The sequence below is a fragment of the Athene cunicularia genome, assembly GCF_003259725.1.
Source record: "Athene cunicularia isolate RWA chromosome Z unlocalized genomic scaffold, athCun1 chrZ_part1, whole genome shotgun sequence".
NCBI classification, from domain to species: Eukaryota; Metazoa; Chordata; class Aves; order Strigiformes; family Strigidae; genus Athene; species Athene cunicularia.
This window is the reverse complement of record NW_020799142.1, coordinates 1336980-1364792: the sequence shown is the minus strand read 5'-3', so window position 1 is coordinate 1364792 and position 27813 is coordinate 1336980. Positions and strand designations below refer to the sequence as shown.

Below are 27813 nucleotides of genomic sequence, written 5' to 3'. Positions count from 1 at the left end.
GTAATTATCATAATCTAACAATTAGGCTGGCATCCTTTCCCAGTGTTTAATTACTCCAATAAATGGTAATTGAATAGAGGACTTAATGACAAGAGAATAAGTTTCTTTCTGCATTGGGTACTTAACTTGCAGTCTTTTCTAGGCATAATTTTTGAATACTGTTTTTCTGAACAACAGCCTTGATTAGTTGTTTCTCTTTTGTTTTGTCAGTCAGTAGCTTATTTCCTACACAGTGTTTTCTCATGGTGTTTTGAACTTGTCTTAACTTGTGAAACTGTAACCTAAGAACTGAAAGGTCAAAGACAGCTCCTTTCTATTACAGGGTGTTTTTTTTATTTGCTTGCTGAGGGTAGCGGTGTCCTGCTGGAGATCTAAAATGTTACTGGCATGCTACTCTTAGTAAACCTACTTCTCTTAGCATCTGGAAAATGTTCTGTTTTCTTTTGGTTTGAATAGAGCTAAAATTAAAATAGCTCTTTGATTACTTTATTGTTTGTGCATCACAATCATTGTTGATGTTAGCAGAGCTATGGGAACAGAGTATTAAATGTTGTGACAAAGCCCTTAAAAAGAGCAGAAAAGCACTAAAGAGGTTATTTTTGCATAGCACAGAAATAACATCTTTAAAATTATCTGGAGTAAAATGGTACACTTAATCCCACAACTCCTCAGATAATTAACCACCACAAGATATTCCCTATCACACATAACAGCTTTAAGTCAGTTGAAATGAGGGGGCTTGGGCTGTCTAAAAGAATAAGAACGTACGAGGTACCCTGTTGTGTTCCAGTCACAGCATGTGAGTAGAATTTGGGATGGTCTAATGCACTACATTTGCTGTCTAAACAGAGGCAAAAGCTGTGAGCAAGCTCAGTAGTATGAAATGATAAATAACTAATGTCATCACATCCTAAGAGCAATTAAAATGTTGTCTTTTTAAAGCATGTTAATGTTTACCAGAAAGTGTTTAGCTTTTGTGTATTATTACTTTATACTTATCTCTCTTTTTCAATAATTTAATAGTTTCATAACTAGCTAACAGAAATAAACTTCCTTTTCAACCGATTTCTGTATTTTTCCAGTGAATGCTTCTCCTGTGTGTAAAGTATTTGTGAGAGATGTTTCTGTTGTCTAATAATATTTAATCTGTTGATGGTTCAGCCTTTGTTGTGATACCTATGGGATCTTCTCACCTGGCTGTTTTTTTCATGGTACTTGTAGGAATGGACTTCTCTCTGAGACCTCTCTATATTAATTAAATTTTGTTAGAACTGGCTTAGTGGCCATTAAAGTAAAAAGGAGGAGCTGAGTGACCAGCAGTTACAGCAGTATGCACATGGGCTGCTCACAGAAGTCTTTTTTCCTTAGGAAACAGAAGAAGTAACTTTTTGATGTGCTGCTTCTGAGGAACTGTGGGAATTATGTTTTGTATTTACCCCAAGAATGAATCAGTTCAGTGGATTTTGCTGATGTTGCTTTGCATTTAATATTATCATTTGAGAAAAAGGCTACTGGTGTAAGGCATTCAGCAGTGGCAGTGTCCTCTTCACAATGGTTTTACAGGCTGTGCAGGCTCCAGGCAGTAGAATCAGGGCCATTTGCGTCCGATCCCTTCTCATGCCAGACTGAAGACCAGAATTCATTGTTAGAGCACTTATTTGAAGTCTTTTCTGGTTCACAGTGAAGCCTTGCTGCATGCATTTGACAGAACAGACTCCAAATAAAGAAAGGTTGACATAGTAAAAGGAAAATTTTCCACTACACTTGTTTTGAAGTAGAGTATCTAGTATATCGATTTTACAGGAAAGGTGATGTAATATGACTAAGATTTGGATAGGAAGCAACAAGCAGAAGCTATTGCAATTGTGTATCTTTCTAAATATTAATGGGCAATTAGCATTATTTGTGCTGCACTTAAACTGGATTTTTGTAGTTTTTATTCCAAGAAAGGAAGAAACAAAAAAACCCCACCCCAAACTGATGTTATATTCTAAATATCTGTTTAAATAAATTGTCACTTGTTTCAGTGACCAGCAAAGTTATTAAATTCAAGACAAGCCACATGCTTCAGAACTTCAAATTATGAGAGAACCATGCACACAGACCATGTACTTTCATTTGTGTTAGTGGATAAATAGAATACAAAAGGCATTAATTACTTTGAAAATGTCTTGCTAGTCTTGTGTTTCTGTGGTTAAAATTGCCAAGAAGTTTTTTCTCTGCATCCTGAATACCTGGACATTTAATCAGAAGCACCTGAGTACAGAAGCATTCGTATGACTGTCTTTGCTGGAAGCAGTATGCAAGTTTTGTGTGGCAAGCTGATGTTCGTTGCATATAGAAATGTTTGGGTTTAGAAGCTACTTAACTATCTGCCTCTATCTTCAAAATGGCTTTTGTAGCCCTACTGCCTAATAGCTTGCTTTCTAATAGTACCCGTTGTTTACAAGACAGTTTTTGAATGCCACCTGACACAAAAAAAAAGGTTAGTTATGTTTGAAGAATAGCTGTGTTTTGCTGTGTGTAAGTCAGAGCGCACAGAGACAAATGACATTTTCAAGAAGGATGTAGATCCTGTCAGAGTTTTGTGGAAGCCTTTTAAGCTATTTTCTACTACAACACAGTGTTCTGTTATGGAAAATCTATATAGGACTGGTTTCTTTCTCGTAGTGGGATTTATATAAAAATCCTGATTATCATGGGATTCCAGAAGGGCACTGGAGTCCAGATAAGGATCTGCCAGAAAAAGATGAAGACTGAACTGAGAAAAGGAAAAGTTTATCAGTAGCATTGCTAGAGAGTTTATGAAAGCAACCTTTCTATTCTGAACAGGACTGGAAAAGGAAAAAACTTACTAAATCTTAAATGCAGTCAACAGGAGATGTGCTATTTCTGTCATCTCTACAAATTGGGCATTATTATGAAGACATAGACTTCTGCTACAAGATGTAACCCTGAGAATCCCTTGAGAAAACTGCATTGTCTGTCACCTGCATGTTTTAAAAAAAAGCACACACTCACAAACACACATGCGCGCACACACACATAAATATGTATTCATTTTTATTTACTAAAACTGGAATTTAAAAAAAAAATCGCCAGAATGTGTTTCCTGTTCATAACTTAGAAGATACTCTTTTCATTACCTGTAAGAAAAGTCATATTGCTAATTGATACAGAGAACAGACACCAATTTGAAAACAGTATATTTTTGGAAATGTGTTAAGACAGTATCTGTTCAGGTGACAGATTCTGAAAGCACTGGAGTGCAAAAATATATTTTTAACTAATGATTTAGATAAATGTAAATTCTTCTGGAAAAACTGTGGTTCAGAGAGGCTTTTGTGTGTTACAGTCTGGAACCATAAGTCTGTTCACTGACTGAAATTATACAGCTGTATCATGCTTTGATGCATGTTCAGTTTTTTCCCCTTTAGAAATCTATTTTATTGAAGTTAAATTATTATAGAGATATGAAAAAGTGTAGTTTGCTCTGAATTTATCCTTGGAGGGCCAGCAGATCACTGCTTTCTCTCTGAAATTAGATAGAAGGATCCAGATGGCAGATTTCAAGCCCATTGGGTGTTTAAAATATCCCCCTCAGCTAGAAAGAGATATTATAGTTAAATCTGTCATGGCCTTTTTATTGCTTTGTGGTACACTTGACAATTGTAGCCGTGAAAGAGAGAAGCTACAAGTAGCCCAGTCACCTGAAGTGGAGTAGGTCAGTGGTTGGTTTCTTTGCCTGCCCCAGGGAGTATGACAGATGTACAGACCTGGTTTATGGAATCATAAAATCCATCATGGTATAAGCTCACATGGAGGCAGTGAATATGCTATCATAGTTTCTTCCAGATACTATGGTAGGCATTAGAAAAGTAGTGTAAAAGAAATGTGGAAGGGAGAAAAAAGGACACCCTCCCCACCCCCAACAAAACAAGAATCCCACATCTCTAAGGAGTCCTCAGTAATAATAATAGTAGTAATGAAGTATATTTAGGCTGGTACCTTACACTGCATTTCTCAGCTGGCACTCATTCAGAACTGTCACATTAGGCTGAGTGCTGGTAATTCATATCCCAGAATCCTTTCATCTGAACAGAGCAACTTCTCCACTGTGTACTTTTGGCAAAGGAGATGCACTGCTTTTCAGATATCTTTAAAAACCAATACAGGCTTTTCTTTGCACCCTGACAAACTGCTGCTTATCGTGAAGAAAGAGTAAACCTGTTTGTGCTCTTGTAGTAACTGTAAGTACTTGCAGTCAAATCAGCTTTCAGCACAGTGGTGTTTACTGCCTGATTCAGAGAAGGGGATATGTCTGGGTTATTTATTTCCATGCCTATGCAGATGTTTATATAGACACTGATTTGGGGAACCTGATACAGTTTTGGCTTCTTTGCTTCTTCTTGCTTCTTTCTCCAGTTAAAAAAGACACCCTACCGTCAAATAAAACAGACACTTTGTTTATTCAATATCCATAGGGAAAGACAGCCTATAATTTGCTGTGCATTAACAACACACTCATTTTCTAAGAGAGCAAAACATTTATTCAGAAGGTCATATGATCATAGTTCTGCATAAACTGTGATAGCTCTGGTGAATTGTAAGGGTTATTTTAAAGAGTGAATGTGCATGGCTGAAATGAAATGAAGTGCCATTAGTGATGCCCCTTTTATGAGAAAGTTACTTGCAACAAGGTCAGCCTGAGTTAACAGTGCTTACACCTGAACTCTTCCTATCATTTCAGATTCCAGAGGGGCGACTACCATATAGATGTCTGCATCAATGACTATCTGGATGTATTCTGCCCTCACTACGAAGACTCAGTGCCGGAAGATAAGACCGAACGCTATGTTCTGTACATGGTGAACTTTGATGGCTACAGCTCCTGCGATCACACCTCCAAAGGCTTCAAGAGGTGGGAGTGTAATCGGCCACATTCTCCGAATGGGCCGTTGAAGTTCTCAGAAAAGTTCCAGCTCTTCACACCCTTCTCACTAGGATTTGAGTTCAGACCAGGCCGGGAATATTTCTACATCTGTGAGTATATAGAGATTTGGCACTGTTGCAAGAAACTCAGCTAATTTTCACCTGTACTCTGTGGAAATATAGGGGGCCAAAGAGTATATAATGCAGATGTCTTACAGTGAATGCAGGCCTAACTATGTCCAGATACATTAGTTAGAATCTAACTAGTGAAAATGACATTAAATTGCAGCTTAATTTCTCATATGAAATAGTATGTCAGCCTGTTCACTGAACCATGGCTGATTTTTAAAGCAAAATACACTGTTACATTTATTCCAGCACTCTGAGGTAGAGGGAGGAGGAGGAGGAGGGGGTAAGAAGGGTAGGATGGAAGCAGTCCTCAGATATGAGGAAAAATAATTAATCCTTTGCGGTGAAATTCCTGGTTTTTCTTATGCGCTTAGAAGAAATACTCTTGTCTCTGATATTATTACCCAAGGAAAGTGAGGTCTGTGTAGTTTGTATTTGGTATGACTGCTGATGTCAGTAGTCCATCAGTATTTAAAGCATCAAGCCAAGTGGCTCCTTTTTTCTTCCTTTTTTTCCCCCCCTTTTTCTTGGACAAGCTGTTCCTGTCAATGTGGGCTATGTGGGGGTGCCATTAGAGCAGGCAGTGAGCAGGGGAGTGTGAATGGGGTCACACACCTTCATGCCAGCTCCTTGAAGCAATGGGGAGCACCCTCCCCGACTTCTGCGCTCTAATCCATGGAGTCCTGCATTGGGGCTGCTCTGGGTACCCACAGGAGATGCAGGATAACATCTGGGACTAAGGAAGTAACAACATCAGGAGGTTAAAAAACAGTGGCTTAAGCAAACTGATCCCCAGATCCCACTGTGCAGTTGATATTGCTTCAGCTGTCACACTTGTTTAATCTTCCAATAAAGATCATATTTCATCAATTTGGTTTGTACCTGAATCTTCCACTCCTAACAAGTTTTGACTGCTTCAGCATTATTTTTTTTTCTGTCTTTAGTGTTAGGCTAGAGAGTTGAAACCTCTAGACAGACTGTAAATCCCAATAAACACTGCCTTCATATGTGTAGCTGGCCTTTCCACTGTGAAACAGTCATTCCATCTCATTTCACTAGAGAAAGTGAGTATGTATGATCCCTGTTTCTCAGTCTCATTTCTTCAGCACTGAGATTTTTCTTTTCCCTTTGTAAATCTACAGGGAAATACATTCCTAGTGGATAGCTTTCCATTCATTTATTTTTCTTCCAGCAAATAAAAACCTCTAATGAGTGGTGGTTCAGTTTCAGAAGAACTGTGCCTTGTTCTTGGGCTGAAGCATAACAATAGCAATAACACTAAAAATAATTTTAGAAAGCAAACTCTAATGTTACTTAAAACTTTTATAATATGGTCATAAGAAATCATTTAAAGATATCAGAGTTAAGTGGAAAATGTTCTAGGATAAATAAATCTGTATTATGTAGGCCCAGTCCTACTCATGTCACTCACAAAAGCTTCCCTTTAACTTCAACAGGAGTTTTGTGTCATTCAAAACTCTGGTGTCAGGCTCCCTGGGAACACACTGGATTTTTTTTGTGTTTTTTGGTTTTGTGTGTGATTTTTTTTTTTTTTTTTAAATTCAGTTCCTGAGCACCATCAATAAAACAAGCAGGAATACTTAAGCTAAGAAATACAGTATTTACCCTCACATGGTTGCAATAAAATATAGTAGGGGTGGCATCAGTAGCTGCAAGAATTAGGAAAAAAAAAAACAAACCAAAACCAAACAACAAAACATCGTTCTTCTGTTTTGAAAAAGAAAAATACTTAAGAAAGGTGAAAACCAAACAGCAAAGTGAAGGCAAAAAATGTGACAAATCTCAGCTTGGTCTGTCTGTCTGTTAGCTTCACTGTTAGACCATACAAAATCCATTGAACTCTCAAGCAAGACATCATTATTCAAATATAACCAGGTTGCTTATGCCTGTTTTTTCTCATTTGTGGTTAAATTCAGTATTTCACTAAAAATCATTATGTATCTTCTAAAACATTCATTTAACAGAGTCATTTAACTGTCAAGGGCTTCCTTCAAAATAATTGTTCTGAAGTGTTTAAATATGAAGAGCTTTACGATATTCAACTGCATTTAGGTGGGATTATTTTTTTTAATGAAAGGTAAAATAGCAAAAAAATAGCAGCAAAGAGATGTTTATTTACTTGTAGCTTGTTGGCCTGGTATTTACTGAGATAAATTTTTAGTCATGTTTCGGAGACACAGAAGGATTTTTACTTTTTTTCTGTAGTTTAGGTATTTTTTGCCTCAGTCCTTTGCTCTGAGGAAAGGAACAAGGTTGGCATTGGGGCAGCTGCAGGGAAACACTGAACACTAAGTTATATGCAAACCTTCTCAGGAGAGAGTTGTCCGTCCTGTAATGATTTTCTCTTAGTTGGTGCTGAAGAAACCCGATGATGAAATGTTGTTCCTGTTTCCTCATCAAAATTTTAAACAGGCTCTAGTCCAGGCTGTGGAGACCACCTTTGTTACTTTTCTGTATCCCCATGTTAAAGACATTACTGATTCACCAGGGAAGCTTTCCTTTCCTCAGCAGATCTGAAACCTTAGCCCTCTCTGCAGGAAAGGGCAAAAGCTGACTGTGTAGCATCAGTCTGGTATATTCTATTTAAGGGTTAGAAAATATGTCAGATAGTCTAGACCTCTGGAAAGACAGAAATATTAAGTGGTTGATAGGTATTTGGCTTGATTACTGTCTGGTGCTTTTTAAAAAATCTTTACAGCTTACCTTTCAAGGATGTGACTTGCCTCTCTTGCTTCCATTGTTTTCAGAAAATGCAATAATTTGAGGACAATCACTGAACCGTTTCTGAACCGTTAGTTTTGAAAATTTCACTTTTCTTTGTTATGCCATTGCCTTCATATATTGCTCAGATAACTTGGATCTCCCTTCTTTGCATGTTCAATGTAGGAAAATGCAAGGAAAAAATCAATCTTTCTCATATCAAATTTACACTGAAGAAGTGAATTCAACATTGCAGACATGCAATCAACAAGTACTGGTTGAATTTACTTTTGATGGAAGAAAAGATTATTAAATATTTACAGAGAAATTAACTTTTATTTAGTTAAGGAGTACACAGTGGGGGGCTGAGGAAAGTAAATAATAGGTCATAACCTAAAGTCTCAATTTTTACTTAGTTCTTCGCAGATGCTCACCTCAGGTTAGTGTATGTTAGCCTGAAAACAAACAAAATAGTATTAAGACTGAAACAGAAGGAAATAAAACATAGAGAAACCATAAACTAAATACTTAGTGGTATGACAGTGATTCTAATGTTCTTCAGAAGGGAACATAAATTTGGGTATGCAGGTTAAGGTGGGGTACTGTGCAAGGGGAGATAAACACAAAAGCAACGAACCGGAAAAGATTCTAAAATAAATGTTTTATATTCTATAATTCAAAATGACGGTACCATTTTCATAACTTTAACTTAATTATGAGTGTTTTGTTTTGTTTTTTAATGTGCTAAGTATTGAATAAAATACCAGCAACAACTTGGCAAAAATTCATCAGAGCTGTTGAAATAAAAAATGGAGACATAGCCAGAACTGGACTGGTGCAGATTACTGCAGAATCCTGACCACAGTTTCCGAAACAGTCTCCTGTGTCGATTTAAACTAGACCACATTTCTCTTTTCTTGAAAGCAATGTTTCATTGGTTTAGCGTCAGAAGTTGTACTGATATTAAAGTGTAGCATATGCTTTTCTCTGAGGGATCAGTCCAGTTATTCCATCAAAGTATTTTATATTTGGCATGACTTGCCTTAAGTAATCTATGCTGGTTTAATCATTTTATCTTCTGAGATTTTATATGTATTGTTTATTTAGTAATTCAATCACTGTGGATATTGCCATTTATATATACTTACACCCTTTTCCTAGAAAGACCAGGTAGGTTTGCTCTTCTTCACAGTCCTCTGGCTGCTCTCCAGTTCTCTGCAAGATCTTGAACACTTTTGCTAGCAGTTGGCAGGCTTTACATGTGTAATGTATCTAAACATAATTTAGGTTGTTCTTCCTCCATTCTTATTGAGGAAAGAGCTCCTTTTATCTTTTAAAAATCCTGTTGTCTTACCTGTGGTTTATTTGTGTAACCTTTTTTGTTACTGTTTCTTACTATTTTTATGTCATGCATGTGACTTTATGATTTTATTTCAAAATGCTTATGCTGTTTCTTTGTATCACCTTCAATGATGTGTTATTATCACTGTATCTTTGTTGTCACCATTTATATGGGTGAAGCTTCTGATTGCTGGTTCAGGAAGTTTTTGGTGTAATTGTATTGCTCCTGACTGCACCAGGATAGTATGCTTTTACTATTTGAATGTACTTATGGTTATTAACAATGTTTCTTAATTGTTCTTAAATTTGTCATTAAATTAAGAAACTGCATCTGTAAAGTTGTACTTACAGTTGTATATACACTTCTTAGTAACATTCAGCTTTCCTGTACTCGTTTTCCTTGTAGAATATATTCCCACGGAACCTGATGTTACCTATTCCCTTGATTTTCATGTTTACTTTTATTCCCCATCATCCTTGTTTCTCTGCACTAATTGCTTCTATTAATGAAATTTGTAACTCTTCTCTCCTGAAGGCTTTTATTCAAACAACATTCCACCTTGATGGTCTTAGATGCTACTTTTATAGGGCAACTTGCAATTTTTGTAATTTTGAATATAAAATCATCTCTCTTCTGTTAGCTTGTTATACCTCTGTGACTGGAAGTTGTCCTCACCATGTTCCAAAAACTGTGGAACTGTTTGAATCCTGCTGTCATTTTTCTTTTAGCAGCTGCCAGGTAGTTGGACCATCTTTCTGCACACCTCTGGAAGCTTCTCTGATTCAAAAGATCTTAAGGAAAAAACAGTAGGAAAAGTATTTATAATACCTGCACTTCTTTTTGTCTTACTTTTGCCTGTGAATTAGGTAGTTAGCTTATCTTATTAATAAGGTGTCTAGCTGAACTCTTGTTGAAGCACTAACAGTCTCTGATGACAGTTAAACTGAACTTAGCCTCTCTCTCCCTTCTGCCATGTTTTACAAGTGTGTGTTTAGGTGTTGAGTGTTTGTTCATGGTATTAATTTTCTTTAGTCTGTTCTACAATCCTCTAGCAGTTTCTATATCCTTTGAAATTCCATGTTACATGACCAGATTAATTTTTGGAAGGGTTACTGGCTTTTTGTCTCAAACTGTAACTATATTTTAAAATCATGATCATCAGGTTGCCCATATGCTTTTCTGTCTTTTCTCATCCTTTTTTATCCCAACTGGGGTAGCACAGTAATACTTAAGTATTTTTATTAACCCAACACTTAGAATATATCATTTCTCTTTCATACTGGTAAAGACAAATCTCTTAACCAGAAGACTGACCTTGGTGTATGTGGCAAATTACATCGTCTTGGAAATTTAAAGAAAGCAGGGTGGACATTTTATCTATGTATTTACCAATATAAGTGTGAAGATACTGTCAGCCTGATTTTAAAGTTGCTGTTACGTAAAGGAGAATAGCTTCTTGATGTTCACTAGTGCACCTAATACTGATTCATCTTCAGAGAGTCATTACAGTTGTCCTTTTCAGTTGTCCTGTCCTTTACAGGGAAGGAACTGGTTTCCATTTTAATGGCAATACTCCATATTTCTGGGAGTTCTTCTGTTTGTAGTTACTAAAGGCTGGACATCTTTACAATCACTCATTGTGTACCTTGTCTATCTGCTTGTTCAGGCAGTTGGTCATTTTGTACACTTCTAATGCTACTTGTCTCACAAAGTCCTTGGCTAAGTCTCTGTTTGGGTTATTGACCAATACCCATGGTGCCTTTTTCTGTAGGACAAAATAATGTCATCCATACATGAAAACAGATTATTTTGCTTTTTCCACTGAGCACAGTCCACAACTGTATGAGAAGATCTTTCAGCAAAAGCCTTATTTGGGTGGGTATTTTTCCTCATATCAGTAATTTATATGCTGTAAAAGGCCTGGTTTTTATATTCCCCCCCCCCCGAATCTGTCAATACTGGGACTCAAAGGCAAATATTTGTCTTGGAGCAAAGTTTGAACTAAGTTTAGAGAGTTGTACTCTACAGAAATGAGTAGAGAGATTGATGGTATGTCTTTGTCATGCCATACTCGGCTTATATTGGGGGCAGTGGAGTCACTGTATTTACTCCGTAGGCTAAACTTTTATTAAAAATTGCTTCTGTTTGTGGAAATGGTTGAATTAGGTAGCAGATATTTTGCTTTGAAAGTGAAGACTGGATTTGTCTTTCAGCAAGTGAAAAAAGGCTGTTGGTCTTCAACAGGTGTTAGTTAATGCAGGTACTGCTGGTGCTTGTATTTTCTCATTGCTTTTTGAAGACACCAGGTCAGAAGCTCCTGTTTGGAATTCACCCTCTGGACATCCTGGTTTGGTTCACATCAAAGGATAAAAAATGAAGGTTATCTAAAGAATTAAAGGATGCTGAGAGAATTACAAACATTTTTAGTGTGTTAATTGCACTTTTGGGGAAGAATTGTTTATTGCCAGGTGTCCTGGTTCAGCTAGGATAGGGTTAAGTTTCCCCAGCAGGGGGAAGGGATCTCCAGCCGGGTTATTCATACCATGCTGATGTCAGGTCCAGCACAGCAGCGCGGAAGCTTTCCTTTGTGGCTTTTGTCTCAGGAAGCACACGTGGTGGGCTGGTTGTGTTCACTGTGGTATTTCTCTGTATATCTTTTGTCTTGTTTACTGTTATTACTGTTTATTGTTGTTATCATTGCTACTGTTGTTGTTGTTCAGATTGTTTATCACACTGTTGTGTTAAATTTCTCCTTATTTCAACCCCAGGGTTTGTGCCCTACTCTGTCTAGGGGAGGGACAACAGCAACGTGGTCTCCGGTCCAGGCAGGGCCTAAACCAGCACACCAGGTCTCCCATTAACTTTTCAGTCAAGATCTGATCAGCATAGACACTGATACTACTTTCACAGTAGTGGGTTCAGACATGCCACTCTACTATGAATCCTGCTTTGATAGCTGGTTTACCAGAATCACTCAAGATGTTCTGAATTAAATCAAAGCAATTGAAAGGGCTTGATAAATGTGCACTTTAAAAAATATTTTTGTGTGATAACATTAGACAGACAAGGAGTTGACCTTTGAAAGGGAATTTGTGCTTAGCCTAGTGTGTAGATTAGAGGACTCGTTTCTATTAGAAAGTGTCAGAAGAATTAAGTGCTGTCCTGCTAAAAAGAAAGCAGAAACAATCACCAGTGTCTAATAGATTTTGACGTTGGTAGTGTTCTTAGAATCCTCAAAGGGAGTGTTAAAAGCTGTTGAATAATTTGAGACTTGGGAGAAATCCATATAAGAAAATGAAGAGAATCCATGGAAGTGCTGGTGTCTATTGTTTGACTTTTTCAAAGGGAATGAATGTCTTTCACATAACAAGTTGAAAGAAGATGATTTGGATTCATGCTTCAAAAAATTCAACTGCCATTAAGATCCCAATAGCAGCAGAAATATAAAGGAGAGGAGAATATGTTATATATATATATATATGCAACTTCGAAAGCTGTCTCACGAACATACCGTATAAGGTTTTCATCCTTGAAGGAACACCAATGATTTGTGTTGCTTTCTACTGAAGTACTGATTTTGGATGTCAGAAGAGTTAGGGAGTGCCCACAGAGAGAAAGGATAAAGTATAGGGTTTTCTCTCCTCTGTCTTTTTGTCTTTCTAATCTTACATGCTCAGTGAAGGCCAGTTCATTTTGTAGGAAATTAAATCATGTATTGAATGTTGTTACGTGATCATCAAATTGCAGATGTTAAAAAGATAGATAGGTTTGACCTTGGATAAAAAACCTCCAAGGAACATTAGGAACTTGACAAGGCCATAGGTGACACACCTATGTTAGGGGAAATGGTAACTAAATGTTCCATAGTGGTGGCTATGGATTACTGTAATTTTTAATATTTGTGATTCTTGTAAAAATCCCATTGCGGCTTTCTTAAAAGTAAGTATTTAAATTCCAGTGTTCTGCTGAAAATACAGTTGAATGATTTACACACAGCCCTTTACATCCTGACGGACCATTCATCATTCCTTACTTTAAATAAGTTTTGATGTTTAGCTACAACTTAACATCTCAGAGGGTGGCTGCACTTCAGTGGTGGGTAAGGGTCTTTGCAGTGGTACTTCACGGAGATGTTATGAGATTAATAAAGTGAAGCATGTAGACTTCTTGGATGAAAGAACTCATAGAAGTGGAGAGTATTATTAATAATTATCTGAGGACTTATAACTCTGTCAGAGTGTTTTGATTTGATTTCTGAGCAAACTGAAACCTGTTTATTGAGCTGTTGCATTAGAAGTATGTGTTTTGTAACATGGAGCAGATGCCAACAGAAATGGAAATAACATAGCAGTGACATCTGGAAAAAGAGTGTTGTACTTCATTGCCTCTATGTCATCAGCATGTTAGTCTCCCCGTTCCTCAGACTATCTCACTGAGGCAGCACTTTCTGTGCTGATACTGTATGTCATAACACAAACTGAGAATATATGCATGCCCACAACCAGTAGACAGAAACCAAATTCCCTCAATGAAAAAATGCTTCCACATGCTGAGCAGTTGGCTGGTGATCTTGTTTCATAAGTTAATATTCAACATTCGACTCCATATTTTCATAAATGCTTGGATTTACAATAAGTAAATTTGTTTATAAGCTGCCTAAGCCTCTGATACTAGAGGAACTTGATAACTTTTCATTCTCCAATAATGCATAATATTCAGAGCAGGTGGCCAAGACTCCAGGCTCAAAATGGCATATGCAGTTAATACTCTATGTCCAAGGTTCTTGGCAAGTCAACATAAATCACAATGAATAAGATTTTTCACATAGTATTCAGAAACACATAGAAGTGCTTTATTCTGAAAAAATTACAAAAAAACCTTTTCAGACTTCCAAATGTTTCCGCTTTCCCTCAGGAAAGCAGTAGGTCATCCTCAGATCTACTTTACTGGCCAAATGAGATTCTTACTGCGTCTAAGATCTCCCTGATGTCTCTTTTACATCATGAATATTTAATATTTAAAGTAGTATAGCCAGCTAGCTAGCTACAGCACTACTTTGGGGAATTAAGAATGTCTTGAAGGTGTTTCATAATCTCACTCATGCCATACCTCTATGCACAAAAGTAACCAGGCTCCTCATGATCGGTATAGGGAATAACGTTCCTGTTGCTCATCTGGGGGTGAAATGATCTTAATTATTTGAAGGATAATCAGAATGGTAGTATATTAATGATCTTAAAGAGGTCTGACAATTCAGTCATAGTGGCATTCAAAATGTATCCAGGGAAAAATACACCAGAATGACTTAATGTACATTATGTGTTAAGAGTTGTTGGTGAGGATATGGTGAAGATATGAGCTTGGATTTATTCTTATGTATATTTCTGACACATCTGCTTTTAGTAATATTGAGTCATTTTGATACCTGTGTTATTAAACACTGCATGTGGACTACTTCTCTCTAATATTTTAGGGGTTTGCAGATGTTCAGCTGTGAGTCATGGCAGAATGCACTATGATACAGCATAGAGGCCTCTATTAGGACTGATGTCGGGATCCCTAGCAGCAGCTGCAGCAGAGCTTGCTGTCTGTACACAAGATATCTTGAGCAGAAATCAAGTAGCCTTAGTCTGAAAAAGATGTGGCTTTCTTCAGCACCTCATAGCATAAGGTGAAAAAGATGTGGCTTTCTTCAGCACCTCACCTTCAGCATAAAAGAATGCAGCCTCTCCTCTTGAAGAGGGCTTAGTATGAACATCTCTCTGCTTCTGGCTGGTGATGCACAGGAAAGTCATGAACTTGCTTCATGGAGGTGGGATCTGACCTCCTTAGGTCCTTTCTGTAAATGGCATCAAGAAGTAGAAGGGAGAAATGGCACAGTTAAACCTCCACAGGCATATTAGCAAGATAGAAAATGTGTTTCTTTCTCAGAGAGGTGCAGAAGCGAAGTATATGTCTGTTTAGAAGTAAAGATATGTTCCAGTGAGGATGATGACAATGTTGTGTAGTTTGGACATGAGAAATTGATACGGATAGATTGTTATTTAGCAATCACTTTTCTCAAATTTTCTTGTATTTCACAAGACTATTTTATTAGCAGTTGAATATAAGTTGGCAAATTATAATGCTACTGGAGTTTCAAATTAATCATTTGTAAGAATACATTTAAACTACATTTATAGCAAGACAAAGATACTAGTTGTTGAACTAGTTGTGTGAAGCTTTGAAATACGTGTATTACTTATTTTTCACCATTGATAGTGTTGTATCTCTTACCTGGTCTCACTGGAGCAATCTGTGCAATCACAAGACTGCCTTTGAGGAATGAAGCATCTCCTTGGCAGCTGTTTGGCACTGTGCTGCAAAGCACCCACATTCCAGGCCACACACTTTGCTGCCCTACTGAGTTTAAACTTAAATTGGGAGGAGTTTAGCTGTCTCCCGTTGCAGCACTAAAAAATGCTGCCGACTAGGTCAGGAATTGCAGCTACCTCACAGCCTCACAATTTGTTATAACTGGCTCTCATGACTGTATGAAATGTGCCTCTTCCAACAGGAGGGTGTTAGGTAGTCTTCACTGCTGACTCTTTCACCCCAGGGGCCTGAGCAAAGTACCCAGCCAGTATGGTTAGAATCTATTGCCAGAGATAGGGTTCCTCATCTGTAGTGCTTTACCTCTGGTAGCTTTGCCTAGAAACATACACCAGTGCAACAGCATTTTTTGTTCACAGTCCCACTTGGTATACTCAGTGGCAACTCAAGCAAAACTGTGTAAATTAGTCACTGTCATGTTTAGACGTTAAAAGTGGAATTAGTGATTTATATTAATCACAAACGTTTCTCCAAGTTTTATTAACAAGCAGATTGGCTGCCAAAATGTTTTCTGGAAGACATTTTTTTCTCCCAGCTGCCACAGAGAACAAAACAGTTATTATGGGCATTTAGATAAAGATTAACGGTTTCAGCAATTCATTTGAGGAAAACTGTATTTTACTATACATTCCTCTTCAGCACAGACTGTCACTGCTAGCATGATTTGTCGCCTCCTTGATAAAATTATACAGTGGAGACACAAGATCGTGTAAGAGCAGAAACAGGTTAATCAACAAAGCAGAATGAGGTTAAAAATCAAGACAGACCCACATTTCTTAATTTTTTGGCAAGTCCAGATTTCCAGCAGGAGAAGTGAGATGGCTATCTGACTGCTGGTTTAGCACATTTGGGTTCATTTTATCTCCATGCTTTCTTCTTTCCTTGCCTGCATCAGTGTCTTTTTTTCCTCAAGATGACTTTATGTGCCCTATTTAAATCTACAGGGAAAAGTAGTTCAGGTGACCACTTCATGGTCTGTGCATCTGCAAGTAGTTCTGTGGAATACTGTAGGACTGGTCCACAAACTTGGTACAGGGCGTGAAGAGATTACTAGAATGGTAAGAAAGAGGTCAAAATGAATATTGCAACGTTTAACAAGAATGTAGGGCAGACTGCCAACATGACCGTCACAATTTCATGTGTTTTGGATAGACAAATTCAAGTTCCTAGCATACTACTTTTTGAGCTTATCATGTTACAAGGAATTAAAGAATAGAGATGCTGTATTTTGTTCTGTTACGGCTAGGTCCCTATTTTTTTCTTCCACTTTTGCATTTTAGTATGGTATAAAATTAAGGAAATCAAAACCTGAGTGAAAATTCAGCTATTTGTTACAAAGGAGACAAACAAGGGTTCAAGGAGAAAAGAACCTCATTACAGAGAGATTAGAAAATTAATTGATTGGTGGCTCTGACGGTTCCCATTGGATGTCTAAGGATCCTGTGAAAAAACAGTATATTCTCAGATATAACACTTATTCCTATTATTTCTTTCTCTTGCGTAGAGACTGATCTGAAGCATCATTAGGTTCCAATTATTTTCAGTAAAATATTTCACAAGAACGGGGCATGATAAAATCAGTAGAGGTAGTGTTATTCCCCAAAGAGACTTACTATGGCTAATAAACTGTAATGGGGAAGGCTTCTGTTCAGCATCAAACTTAAAGAGATTTCCACAGGGGTGATTCTGTTTCACGGAGGTTTTGGAACTCCTGTAACATGGAATTAATGCGCCCCCTTTTCCCCAAAATTATATGAGGCAGCTGATTAATTCAGTGGGGTCTGAGAACTTCATAATATATATTACTTAATATAAGCATGTATGAAACTTGCAGTGAATCTAGTGAAGAATCTATTACTTTTATTTTCATAAGGCCGAGTCTTTACTTAGAGGTACTGCTCTGTCAAAACTGACAAAATATTTCTAATAATGTTTTCTTCTCCACTGACTGACCTTTTTTCCTGTATTTACTGTGTATTTATTTAGCAGCTATGTGTGTATGGTTTGTGTGCTCTTATATGGACGTGTATATGCACACACATATAAAAATATGAAAAAGTCACATATTGGTTAAATCTTTGATAATAATTTTATGTTAGAGGCTTTAGCTATTGTGATTATAAAAATGCTATCTTTGTCAAACTAAAAATATAATTTTAACTCCACAGAAAGATAAGATGTTTGTAATATAAAATGCCAGTGGAGTGCCTCTTGGACATTGTATTCTACTAGATTGTTTCCTCTCTAGGTGAGCTGATCAGTTGTTCTTTCTTGCCCTCCATGTGGCGTAACCATGCTGTTGTCAATAAACATCGCTTACACTTTCCAAAATGAAAATGAGGTTAAGGATAAATTCAGCCTTAATTTAGATAGGGGACTACTTGCAATACTTCTCAGGGTAGAGGTGTGAATGCTGTCTAACTTTACTTCCCTGATGTGCTTAGTTCCCCCTCCCTTCTTCCTGGTAACTAATGTGGTAATGGTTGTGCATTACAGGAAAAACATTCCCACTGAAATGTCTCCTATTGAATAAAATGGCAGAAGGAGCTATTTGCTACAGATTATGCTCCAGCTTCCATAAAGAAATATGTCTACTTTTCAGAAAGTTTGCCACCAAAGTCTTTGGGATGCAAAATATAAAATACTCATTTTCACTGGAGTTCTCCAGACTATGTGTCATGTCATGCTATTGCTGCCTTTAATTGAGAGAGAAACTTCCTTTTTCGGTAGCTTTGCAATTACCCAGCAGCTGATTCTGTGTAACGGTCAGTGTTTGCTGAGAGGGGTGATTTGAGGGCACTGTGCAGTCCTCAAATCCTTGAACTGCTCTCTGCTCAGCCACACCAGCTGCTTGCTTCTCATCAGAAACAATAACATTGCTTCTAACCAAATTATGGGATAATTTGGAAATACAATAATCTGTTCTAGACAATAATCTGTTCTAGATTTTACATAGCTCTAAAAGATGTACGTTGAGAGTTAGCTGGGAAAAGCCCTTCTAAAGGACCATCTAGGGAGATTATTTCTTAATACCCTAACCTAACTGAGAAGAGATATTTCTGCCTATGATCTTTTTATTTTAGTGAACTAGAGACTAGTTTGAGTGAAAAATAGTCTTAAACCAAAATTTAATCTCTTGGGGAACCTGGTGATCACATCTAAGTTGTAGGCAGAAAAAGAAAAGAGAAGTTTTGGAACTGTATCGACTATGAGGATGAGGGACTTTATGCTTTAGAAATACACATTAAAATTACACTTCTGGTACTTGTGTGAGTACAGCTGGATTTTCACAAGGATGTGTGTCATTCAACGGAGTGTACATGGTATACTTTTCACTAATACGTACTTGTAAATCTAACTGCACCCTTATGAGGTGACATTATAAGCACATCTATATTCTACAAAGTCAGCAGTGAAAGCAACAGAAGTAAAACAGCAACAGAAAGTCCCTTTAGGCTGAAGAAAGAAGACCCTGAAATAATAGTTTTCTGTGAGGTGAGGGAAGAAGAAGACTGAAAGTAGCGGTAAGTGTGTTTGTGTGACATTTCATGAAGAAACAGCTCTTTTTTTTTTTTTTTAATTTATTTATAGACATAAATTTTCCATAGATGGATTTGCTTCAGACTTCAAAATAGAGATTGTGTATGTTCACTGAATACTAAAAATATTTTGTTTGATTCACTTTAACTGGACTTATGAAAAAAATTTTTAAAACTGTGCACATATACTTCTTGATCATCATGATCTTTTTTGACTTGACCATCAGTGTAAATGAAATTGAATTTTGTGTATCTGCATTTAAGTGAAATCTTTAGGCTCTGGGGGACTGATCTGAAATATAACTGAAAACACAGATTTAAAAAAAGCAAACAAAAAACAAAAAACAAAAACACACAAAAAACCCATCAACCCACCTAAACACAGGGTAGATAAAATATCTGTAATTATTCCATGTAAATTGTATATATGCACCTTCAGTCCTGTTTTTCTTTGATCCCAGTCCAAAAGTATGTAAAGCAAAAGATTGTATATTACAGACCATATGTCAGAAGTGCTTAGTATTCCCAATTAGTCATAATTTTAGAACTATTTAGCTGTCACTTAGGTATGCAAATAGTTGGCCAGATTTCTAAAATGCTTTGCAGATGAAGCACTGAGTTCTTCTGAAACTGGGATCTCTGTTGCAGATTGTAAACATCTTGAATGCTTGTCAGTAGGTTCTTTTGAATGGTATGATTGTGTTTTACCAGGGTTTTTTGTTTGTTTGTTTATTTTTTAAAAAATACAAATACAATATTCTAATCAACTTGAACCCAATTTCTGCTATCCCATAATCAAGGGCTAAGGTAGTCTAGTATTGTTAGCTGTGCCTTCCTTTTAACACTAAGTGCAACTCTTAGCTTAGAAATAGATAAAAGAGTCACTGTAGTGTTGATGTGGATGGAAACTGACTTGAAAGTACAAGGTTTCTTTATATTTAACTAGTCATTTAAACAGCTATCTCTCAAAACCGAGGATGTGTCTCTAGGCAAGTAATGACTTAATCAGACAGAGACATCTAGATGGAGAGACCAGTAACAGGGAGCTTCAGGTTTGGACTGTCTTGGCCTTTTGCTCAGGTGCCGCCAGAGTCCTGCTATGCTCCTCAGGGGTGGTAGGAGCAGGTCTTAAACCCTCTCATGATATGAAAGTGTGTCACTATTCAACAATGGGATTTCCTGTAGGGCTTTTGTTGCAAGTTGTGTAGCAGAGCCCTGATATTTGAGCTTCAGCATATTTTATGAGCCTGTAGGTGGGTATTTGATCAACAGTCATCTCTCAGGTGGAAAAGAAAAATAATTACCCCCCTACCTTTCTCATGACCCAGTAATGACCATCCATGATCTGTGGATACAGATATATGAACCTCCTTCTCACCCAAGTAAGTGCACACAATTTCTATAATTGGAACTGATGGAAACTTATGTTTACAAATGTCATCACCTTTCATTGGAGATGGCTCCCACATGTGACTGCTGAGGCTTGGGCTGGAAATCTGACCTAATGAAGGAGTTTTTCAGTTCTTGGTACATCTGTGGCACTTGCTCTTCCTGCTGTGCTGCATAGTGTACCAGCCGTTTTTTGGCAAGTTCATATTTCACATTGCAGGGAATTGAAATGATTGAACAGACAGGAGAAGAGTTTTATTTGCAGCAGCCTGTGTATCCCTAGACTCTGATTTGGCATAAAACATCTGCTTCATGATCTGTTTCAAGGCCATTTCCCTTCCACCAACAAAGGTTATGTCTTCAGGCAAGCTGTGCCCTTGCTGGCAGGGGGAGATTTGCCTGAAGACTTGATTTAGTCATAATCAAAGCATCCTGCCACAGAAATCCTTTTTTCAATTACTTCTGAAAAAGCAGCCAGACGGTAAATGTATTAACATATTAAACAGTAAAGAAGGCCGCTGTCTTCTGTTGTACGGGCTTTTGTGAGAAGTTGATGTAAACCATATTTGTGTGTATGTCTTCATGTGTGGCTAGGAATAAACATGACACTAAGAGAAGTCACAGGTACGCTACATGTACCTACTTATCTCTGCGGCAAATGAGCAAAGTCAGTTAAGTAAATCTATTGGCTTCAGCTACAGTTTATGCATCTTTTCAATTTGCAAAGTTAATTGGTGTAATATTGATATAGTTGCTATTAAAGTCTTAGGAAGTAGTCCCTACAAGATGCAATATTTAGAGATAAATTTATGGATTAAATTTTTTTTCTATTCCTGGTGGGGTTTTTGTCTCCTACCAAAAATTTAAATTTTTGAAAGACTGATACAGATTTCTTTGCAGAAGTGTCATACTGATCCACACTTATATATGTACAAATAAAATCCATGTTCCTTCTTGCAATAACATAGATTCAATCTTTATTGGAGTGAGTAGCATATTACTATCTATGTACTTCACATTGATGCACAGTCTTTGCAACATATGGCTATTTTTCCTCAGAAGAAAACCTTTCTGTAGCTTAAAAAAAAAAAGTAATTGAATATTTGCATATCTCCAAGGAGCCATGCAGGTTAAACTTGGCACTTATCTTCTACAGTTCTTAGACCACTTTTAGTTTAAGAGTAAGAACTATTGCTTTTATGAAGTGCGTTTTTCTGTAATGTCAAAACCTCACAGCAGTGCATAGAAAGTCAGTGCTATAAAGGAGCTAAGTAGAGTCTTTAATAGAGAGAGCTAGGTTGTAAGTGTTTTTGTTCCTATGGAGCAGATAGATTTGGTTCCATCTGTTCCATATTCATAACAAAGGAGCTCACTTGCAGGAGGACTGACTTCCCAGGAGTAGCATGGTAATGATCTTTTCACCACAGATTGAAAGGATCTGAAAATGGTCACTTCAGCTCAGCAGAAAGCATCTGCACTCATAGTGCTTCAGACCTGCTATTTTTCTGAAGCTCTGTTTTGAGATTTTTTTTCTGAATAAAACAAAATAAAAACATAAACTTGATCTCCTCCCTTCTGCCCTGCCTCCCCACCCCATTATGTCAGTCCTCCTTCAGAGGAGTTAAGGATGTTTTCTCAAACAAAAATGGAATGACATATTACAAATTCGGGGTCAATTTTTCTTTATTTGATCATGGTATTAAAGGCAGAAGTGAAAAATGATGTGTTCTGTCTCCTGAACTTTTCTCATGATCTTTACTTTCTCAGCAAGAAGATTCTGTGAATGAGAAGTCCAAAGTCCACAAAATGTGTGCAGAAATTCCTCGCTGGGTTTTGTGATTAGGATGCTCTGTTGCCAGCTTGGATTACACACCCTGTGGGCTTTCAAAAAAACCCTGAACAATCAAACGATCCAAGAAAAAAAATCTTGTCTCTGCAGGATATTTCACAAGGGGAGAACAGAAAAATGAAGGAGTGTACCACAAGCACTCTTACTTGGCTAAAGCACAAATTATTCAAAGACTTCTAAAAGGTGAACTGGAAGTTTACAGAGATCTTAGAAATTAACTAGGAATGCAGAACAAGAAGAATCCTTCTGTGTCATTGGTTCTGGCTATGCAGTCTCTGAAAGAAGCCACGAGACAGACCCAGATTTACCGTTTTCCTGGCTGGAAGTCCTGCTGGGGCATGCTGGACCCCATGTGTGTCTATGCTCCAGGACAGTTGGTGCCTGAGGCATCTGTGAGAGCGGGATGGGCAAGATGCAGGCATTCATAGCCTGCCTTACCTGGTACTGCAGCATCCATATAGGCATACTCGGGTTTTTTGGCCTTCCAACCAACAATACCATATAGTGTAATTCACAGATGTGTATGAAAGCATCTACTACCCTTGTTGTTTTAAGACTCTTCATCAAACAGTACACATGTATTTGTAGTCCTGATGCTTTCCCTCATCCCAAAATGAGATCTCAAACTGGGATTTGGCTTTTTGTTTGGTTGGGAGTTTTTTGAGAGGTGGATGTTTTTCTGCAGTAACTCAAGGAGAAAATAAATGCATTTCAAGTGATTCTTTCCTTAACTAAGTTAAATGAGAGTATATCTGGGATTCTATGGAGAAACTCAGGACACTGAATGCTCTTTTAAATGTGAGTGGTAAGAAGCATCTGATACACAGTCATGCAGCTCTGCACAGATACCAGAACTATATCCAGTGCAGATGTTTGTATATGGACTAGCCAGGAACTGAGATACAGATGTAAGTAGATCTTCATGGTTACAAAATGTGAGATAGAGATGGTACACTTCATCAGCAGGGTTGCTCTAATATGATCAGGCTTGAGGTTTCCACCCGCTGAGGAGTGGAGACACCACATTAGGTTAGAGGCACTTAAATCAAGCAGTAATGGATACTGTGGGGTTGAGAGAGGTTAATTTGGCAGAGTTTTTATCTATCTCTTTTGAAGTGAGATATGTATCAGCAAGGAGGCTTTAAGTAAGCGGTTCTGTGATATATTGTTTTCCACATGTATGTTCATAGATACACATGGGAAACAACATTAGAAACTGTTCACAACTTGGTTACATGAGTTCCTTAACTGGTTAATATGTAAAGAATAGAGGAGCAAGCTTGCAGTGGGGAAGTGCACTGTGAAACAGGGCCTTTTCTGGAAGAGAGTTATATAAATGCTTCAGTTCTGAGAGAAGAATTGTTACAGCATTGAGGAAAAACTTGAGAGGTACCTGTGTCTGATGCAGTATTCATTGCTTTTAAGAAATGGTTTTTAAACCACAGGGCAAGTCTCAGTTATGGAAAAGTATACACATATATACATAATTTTAAGTTCATCTGGGAATGATCACTGGAAACAGGCTGAACATCCTGTGGTATACATTAATCTAAAAAAAAAAAAAAAAAACACCAAAACTGCACAGAAGGAAATAATTTGTGGCAGAGTAAAATGAAAAGCTAGCTATCCCATGGGTGTTTTAGACTTTCCCATAGTCATAAATATGACAGTCTACAGTCCTTTTCTGGCATAGGTGTGACATATCAAGTTCCTGCCAAGGCAGCTGTTCCCCTTGATGAGTCTGCAGATATTCTCACATAGGCTGGCTTTTTTGAAATACGTATTTTAAACCGTGAGTGCAACCTGTGGCACTGAACACAAGCTAGACAAGTTAAAGAAAGAAGCAGGGATCTAGAAGTTTAAGTAAACTACTATCGGCTGATACATTGGCCAACTTTTAGTTAAAGAGAAATCTTCAGCTTGATGTGTTTCAGAGTCTTTTTATGGTAAAGGTGATAAATTGAAGCATTAAGGAAATTCTTCTAAGGACTGCAGAAAAATTTCTGGCTCATTTGGTTGAGTGATTGAATTTTCAGTAGTCACTCTGCCAGACTTGAGCAAACTGGGTACTTGCCTGATAAATATGTACAGTTATTAATATGGTGCTGGTGTTTGTACTCTACATAGTCATGGCCTGGGACCCCACCACACAGTAGGTGTAATGAAACAGAAGGTCTTTGCCCTGAGAATCTTTACTTGTCATAATCAGAGCTTGAGATACAGTGGACTGTTCTGTGTTGTACAAACATTAGCTTTTTTATTTTATATCTGGTTTCTGTCCTGCACAAATCTGAATTTATCTGTGTAAGAGCTGACTGTGTGCATAAAGACATTTTTTTGTAAAGACTGTGCCAAGGTGCTATTAGAACTCTGCCAAGAGAAAAAGCCCTCCAGAAATCTTTTGAGCAATGATTTTCTCTCTAAACATTGCATTTGCAAACTTCTGAACATTCATGTGCACTCAAAACACATTAAAACTTGCATTATTCTCACTGTTTGCATTTATTTTAAATATTGGTAAAACACAACCTGCAGTCTGTGCTTTTTTCTAAATTTCCTTTGATCCTGAGGCAGCTTCTTGAAGATCTCTTCCTGCCTTTACCTCTTCTCCCTCCTCCATGAGACACAGAATCACAGAATCATAGATTGGTTTGGGTTGGAAGGGACTTCAAAGATTGTCTAATTCCAAACCCCTTGCTATAGCAGGGACAGCTCGCACTAGATCAGGTTGCTCAAGGCTCCATCCAACCTGGGTCTGAACACTTCCAGGGATGGAGCATCCACAACCTCCTTGGGTAACCTGTTCCAGTGCCTCACCACCCTCACAGTAAAAAAATTCTTCCTTATATTTAATCTAAAGCTCTCCCTCAGCTTCCACCCCTTACCCCTTGTCCTATCATTAGTCCCTTGTAAAAAGTCTCCTCAGCCTTCTTTAGGTGCCCTTCAGGTAGTAGAAGGCCACTATGGGGTCTCCCTGGAGCCTTCTCCAGGCTAAACAAGCCCAACTGTCTCAGTCTGTCCTCATAGGAGAGGTATTCCAGCTCCCTGATCATCGTGGTAGCCCTCCTCTGGACTCATTCTAACAGTTCTACATCCTTCTTGTATTGGGGGCTCCAGAGTTGGACACAATATTCCAGGTGGGGTCTCATGAGGGCAGAGGGGCAGAGTCACATCCCTCGATCTACTGACCACACTTGTTTTGATGATCTGGTTGGCTTTTTGGGCTGCAAACACACAGTGTTGGCTCATGTTGATCTTATCCACCAACATGCCCAAGTCCTTCTCCCCAGGACTGTTCTCAATCCACTCATTACCCAGACCATATCTGTGCTTGGGGATTGCCCTGGCCCAGGTTCAGGACCTTCCACTTGGCCTTGGTAAACTTCATGATGCCTGGGCCCACCTCTCCAGCCTGTCCAGGTCCCTCTGGACGGCATCCCTTTCCTCCAGCATATCGACCACACCACACAGCTTGGTGTCATCAGCAAACGTGCTGAGGGTGCACTCAATCCCACTGTCCATATCACCACCGAAGATATTAAACAGTACCATTCCCAGTACTGATCCTTGAGGGACACCACTTGTCACTGGCCTCCACTTGGACATTGAACCATTGATCTCAAGCCTTTGAGTGCAGCCTTCCAACCAATTCCTTATCCACCAAGTGGTCCATCCATCAGATCCATGTCTTTCCAACTTGGAGACCAGAGTGTCATGCAGAACAGTGTCAAAGGCCTTGTACAAATCCAGGTAAAAGACATCAGTTGCTCTTCCCTTATCTGTTGATGCTGTCGCTCCATCATAAAAAGCCACCAAATCTGTCAGGCAGGATTTTCCCTTGGTGAAGCCATGTTGGTTGACACCAATCACCTCCACATTTTCCATGTGCCCCCACAAAGCCTTCAGGAGGATCTGCTCCATGATCTTACCAGGCACAGAGGTAAGATGGACATAAACAAGACATTTTGTTGCTTTGTTTAGGTGAGTCAGTAGAAGTAACTTTTCATGTCCATGTATGTGTCACATTTCTAACACAATACAACATTTATAATTACTTCTGTATTTTTATAAACTGACAGAATTTACAAGGATAGCATAGGAAGCTAGAAATGTCTCTAAATATTTTTAAGGTAGTGGTAAGACCATGAAGATGGAATAGAATGGAATGCTTCTCTCTGCTTTAATTATAGTGTCAGCAGTGGTGAAGCTAGGCACAAATAATATAAAATCCATGAAAATATATGAGGTTTAGGAACATGATACAATACCAAAAAATTTAATGTGGGGTGAACATGTTGTTTTAAAGATCGAAAAGAGAAGGTCATTACTCACAAGACTATAATGTCTCTTCAAAGGATTTACCTATATCTAGTTGTTGGAGGCAGAAATCAGCAAAATGGATAGCCTGCTTGAAGAAAAACATTTTATTTCTAGTGATATCAAGGGAAAATCGAAGTACAAAAATGCTTATGAAAGGTATAAGGAGGATATGCTTTTCCCTAGGTGCTCTGGTTGACAGTATTAACTTGTTTTGTTAGCAATCTACTCTAATACAGTCTTAATGTTGTACAATTACTGTATTTGGTTTTGTTAATGCCACTGAAAACAATAATGAGAACTGAGGTTTTTATTTCATTCTAGTTAATGTGTTGGTTTGTTGCAATAGAAAAGTATGACATCAGTCATTTGTATCGTGCTAGTGCAGAAATGTTAGCCCTCATTTTATGACATAAAATACAGTTTGCATTTATGAGGGAGAAACCTTGTATGAAAGAAGGGCCTGCAAATATTTCACGTGTGAGCAACTATGTGATCTATTCTTCATCTATATCTCCTTATATTTCACAGGAGCTTAGACACAACTGAAAGTCCATTCAAATTAGGATATGCCTTTAAATTATTTCCAGCTGAGCTTTGTTTTTTAATGAGAAGAAACACCACAGAGGCAAGACTGATTTTATGGGAAGCTCAGGCTGCAGTTACATTGGGCTGGCCCTGGTTCATAAATGTCTTTGCAAAGAACAACTGAGTTTGGTTCTCATGTTGGTTCTGGGCATGGTTCAGAGGAACAGTTCAGTCAGGGTTAGGTTTTTATGCAGCTGAAATGTCTGCTTTGTTGTCTTCCTGAAGGTGTGAAGGGTACAAGCTGTCCTGCACTGAGGTGATTTTGTGTCTTCCTGAACTCAAGTGGACTAAGCAACTTGGGAGGACAGATGATAACAGTATGACTATAATAAAGCTTTAGACTGGATCCAAAGTGATGCTGTCTGACTTACATGAGCATGCAGCTGCTGCTAACCTCTGGGAGGTGAGCATCTTTGGGATGCTTTGACATTCTGCACTAGAAATGTCTGACTCCAATTACCACCAGGCCAACAACAAAGGAGTCTTGTCATTAAGTGGCCCTCTAGAGCAAGTAAGGGACTTTCCCGAGAGATATACAGGGCTACACCATGCTAAGAGGAAATACTGGACAAATGGCTTAGTTAAACTAGAAGTCTATGGTTTACATCTCTTACCATATACAATATGATTTTGTT

The 27813-nt window shown here is 38.0% G+C and overlaps 1 protein-coding gene across 1 annotated transcript in view; it reads left to right on the top strand.

Annotated features, from left to right (window-relative positions):
• EFNA5 (ephrin A5) overlaps nt 1–27813 on the top strand; it is a 52173-nt gene that overhangs the window by 5723 nt on the left and 18637 nt on the right. The window contains exon 2 of the mRNA XM_026865753.1: nt 4719–5043. Coding sequence (XP_026721554.1) covers nt 4719–5043 — 325 coding nt within the window. The remainder of the gene's footprint in view (nt 1–4718; nt 5044–27813) is intronic.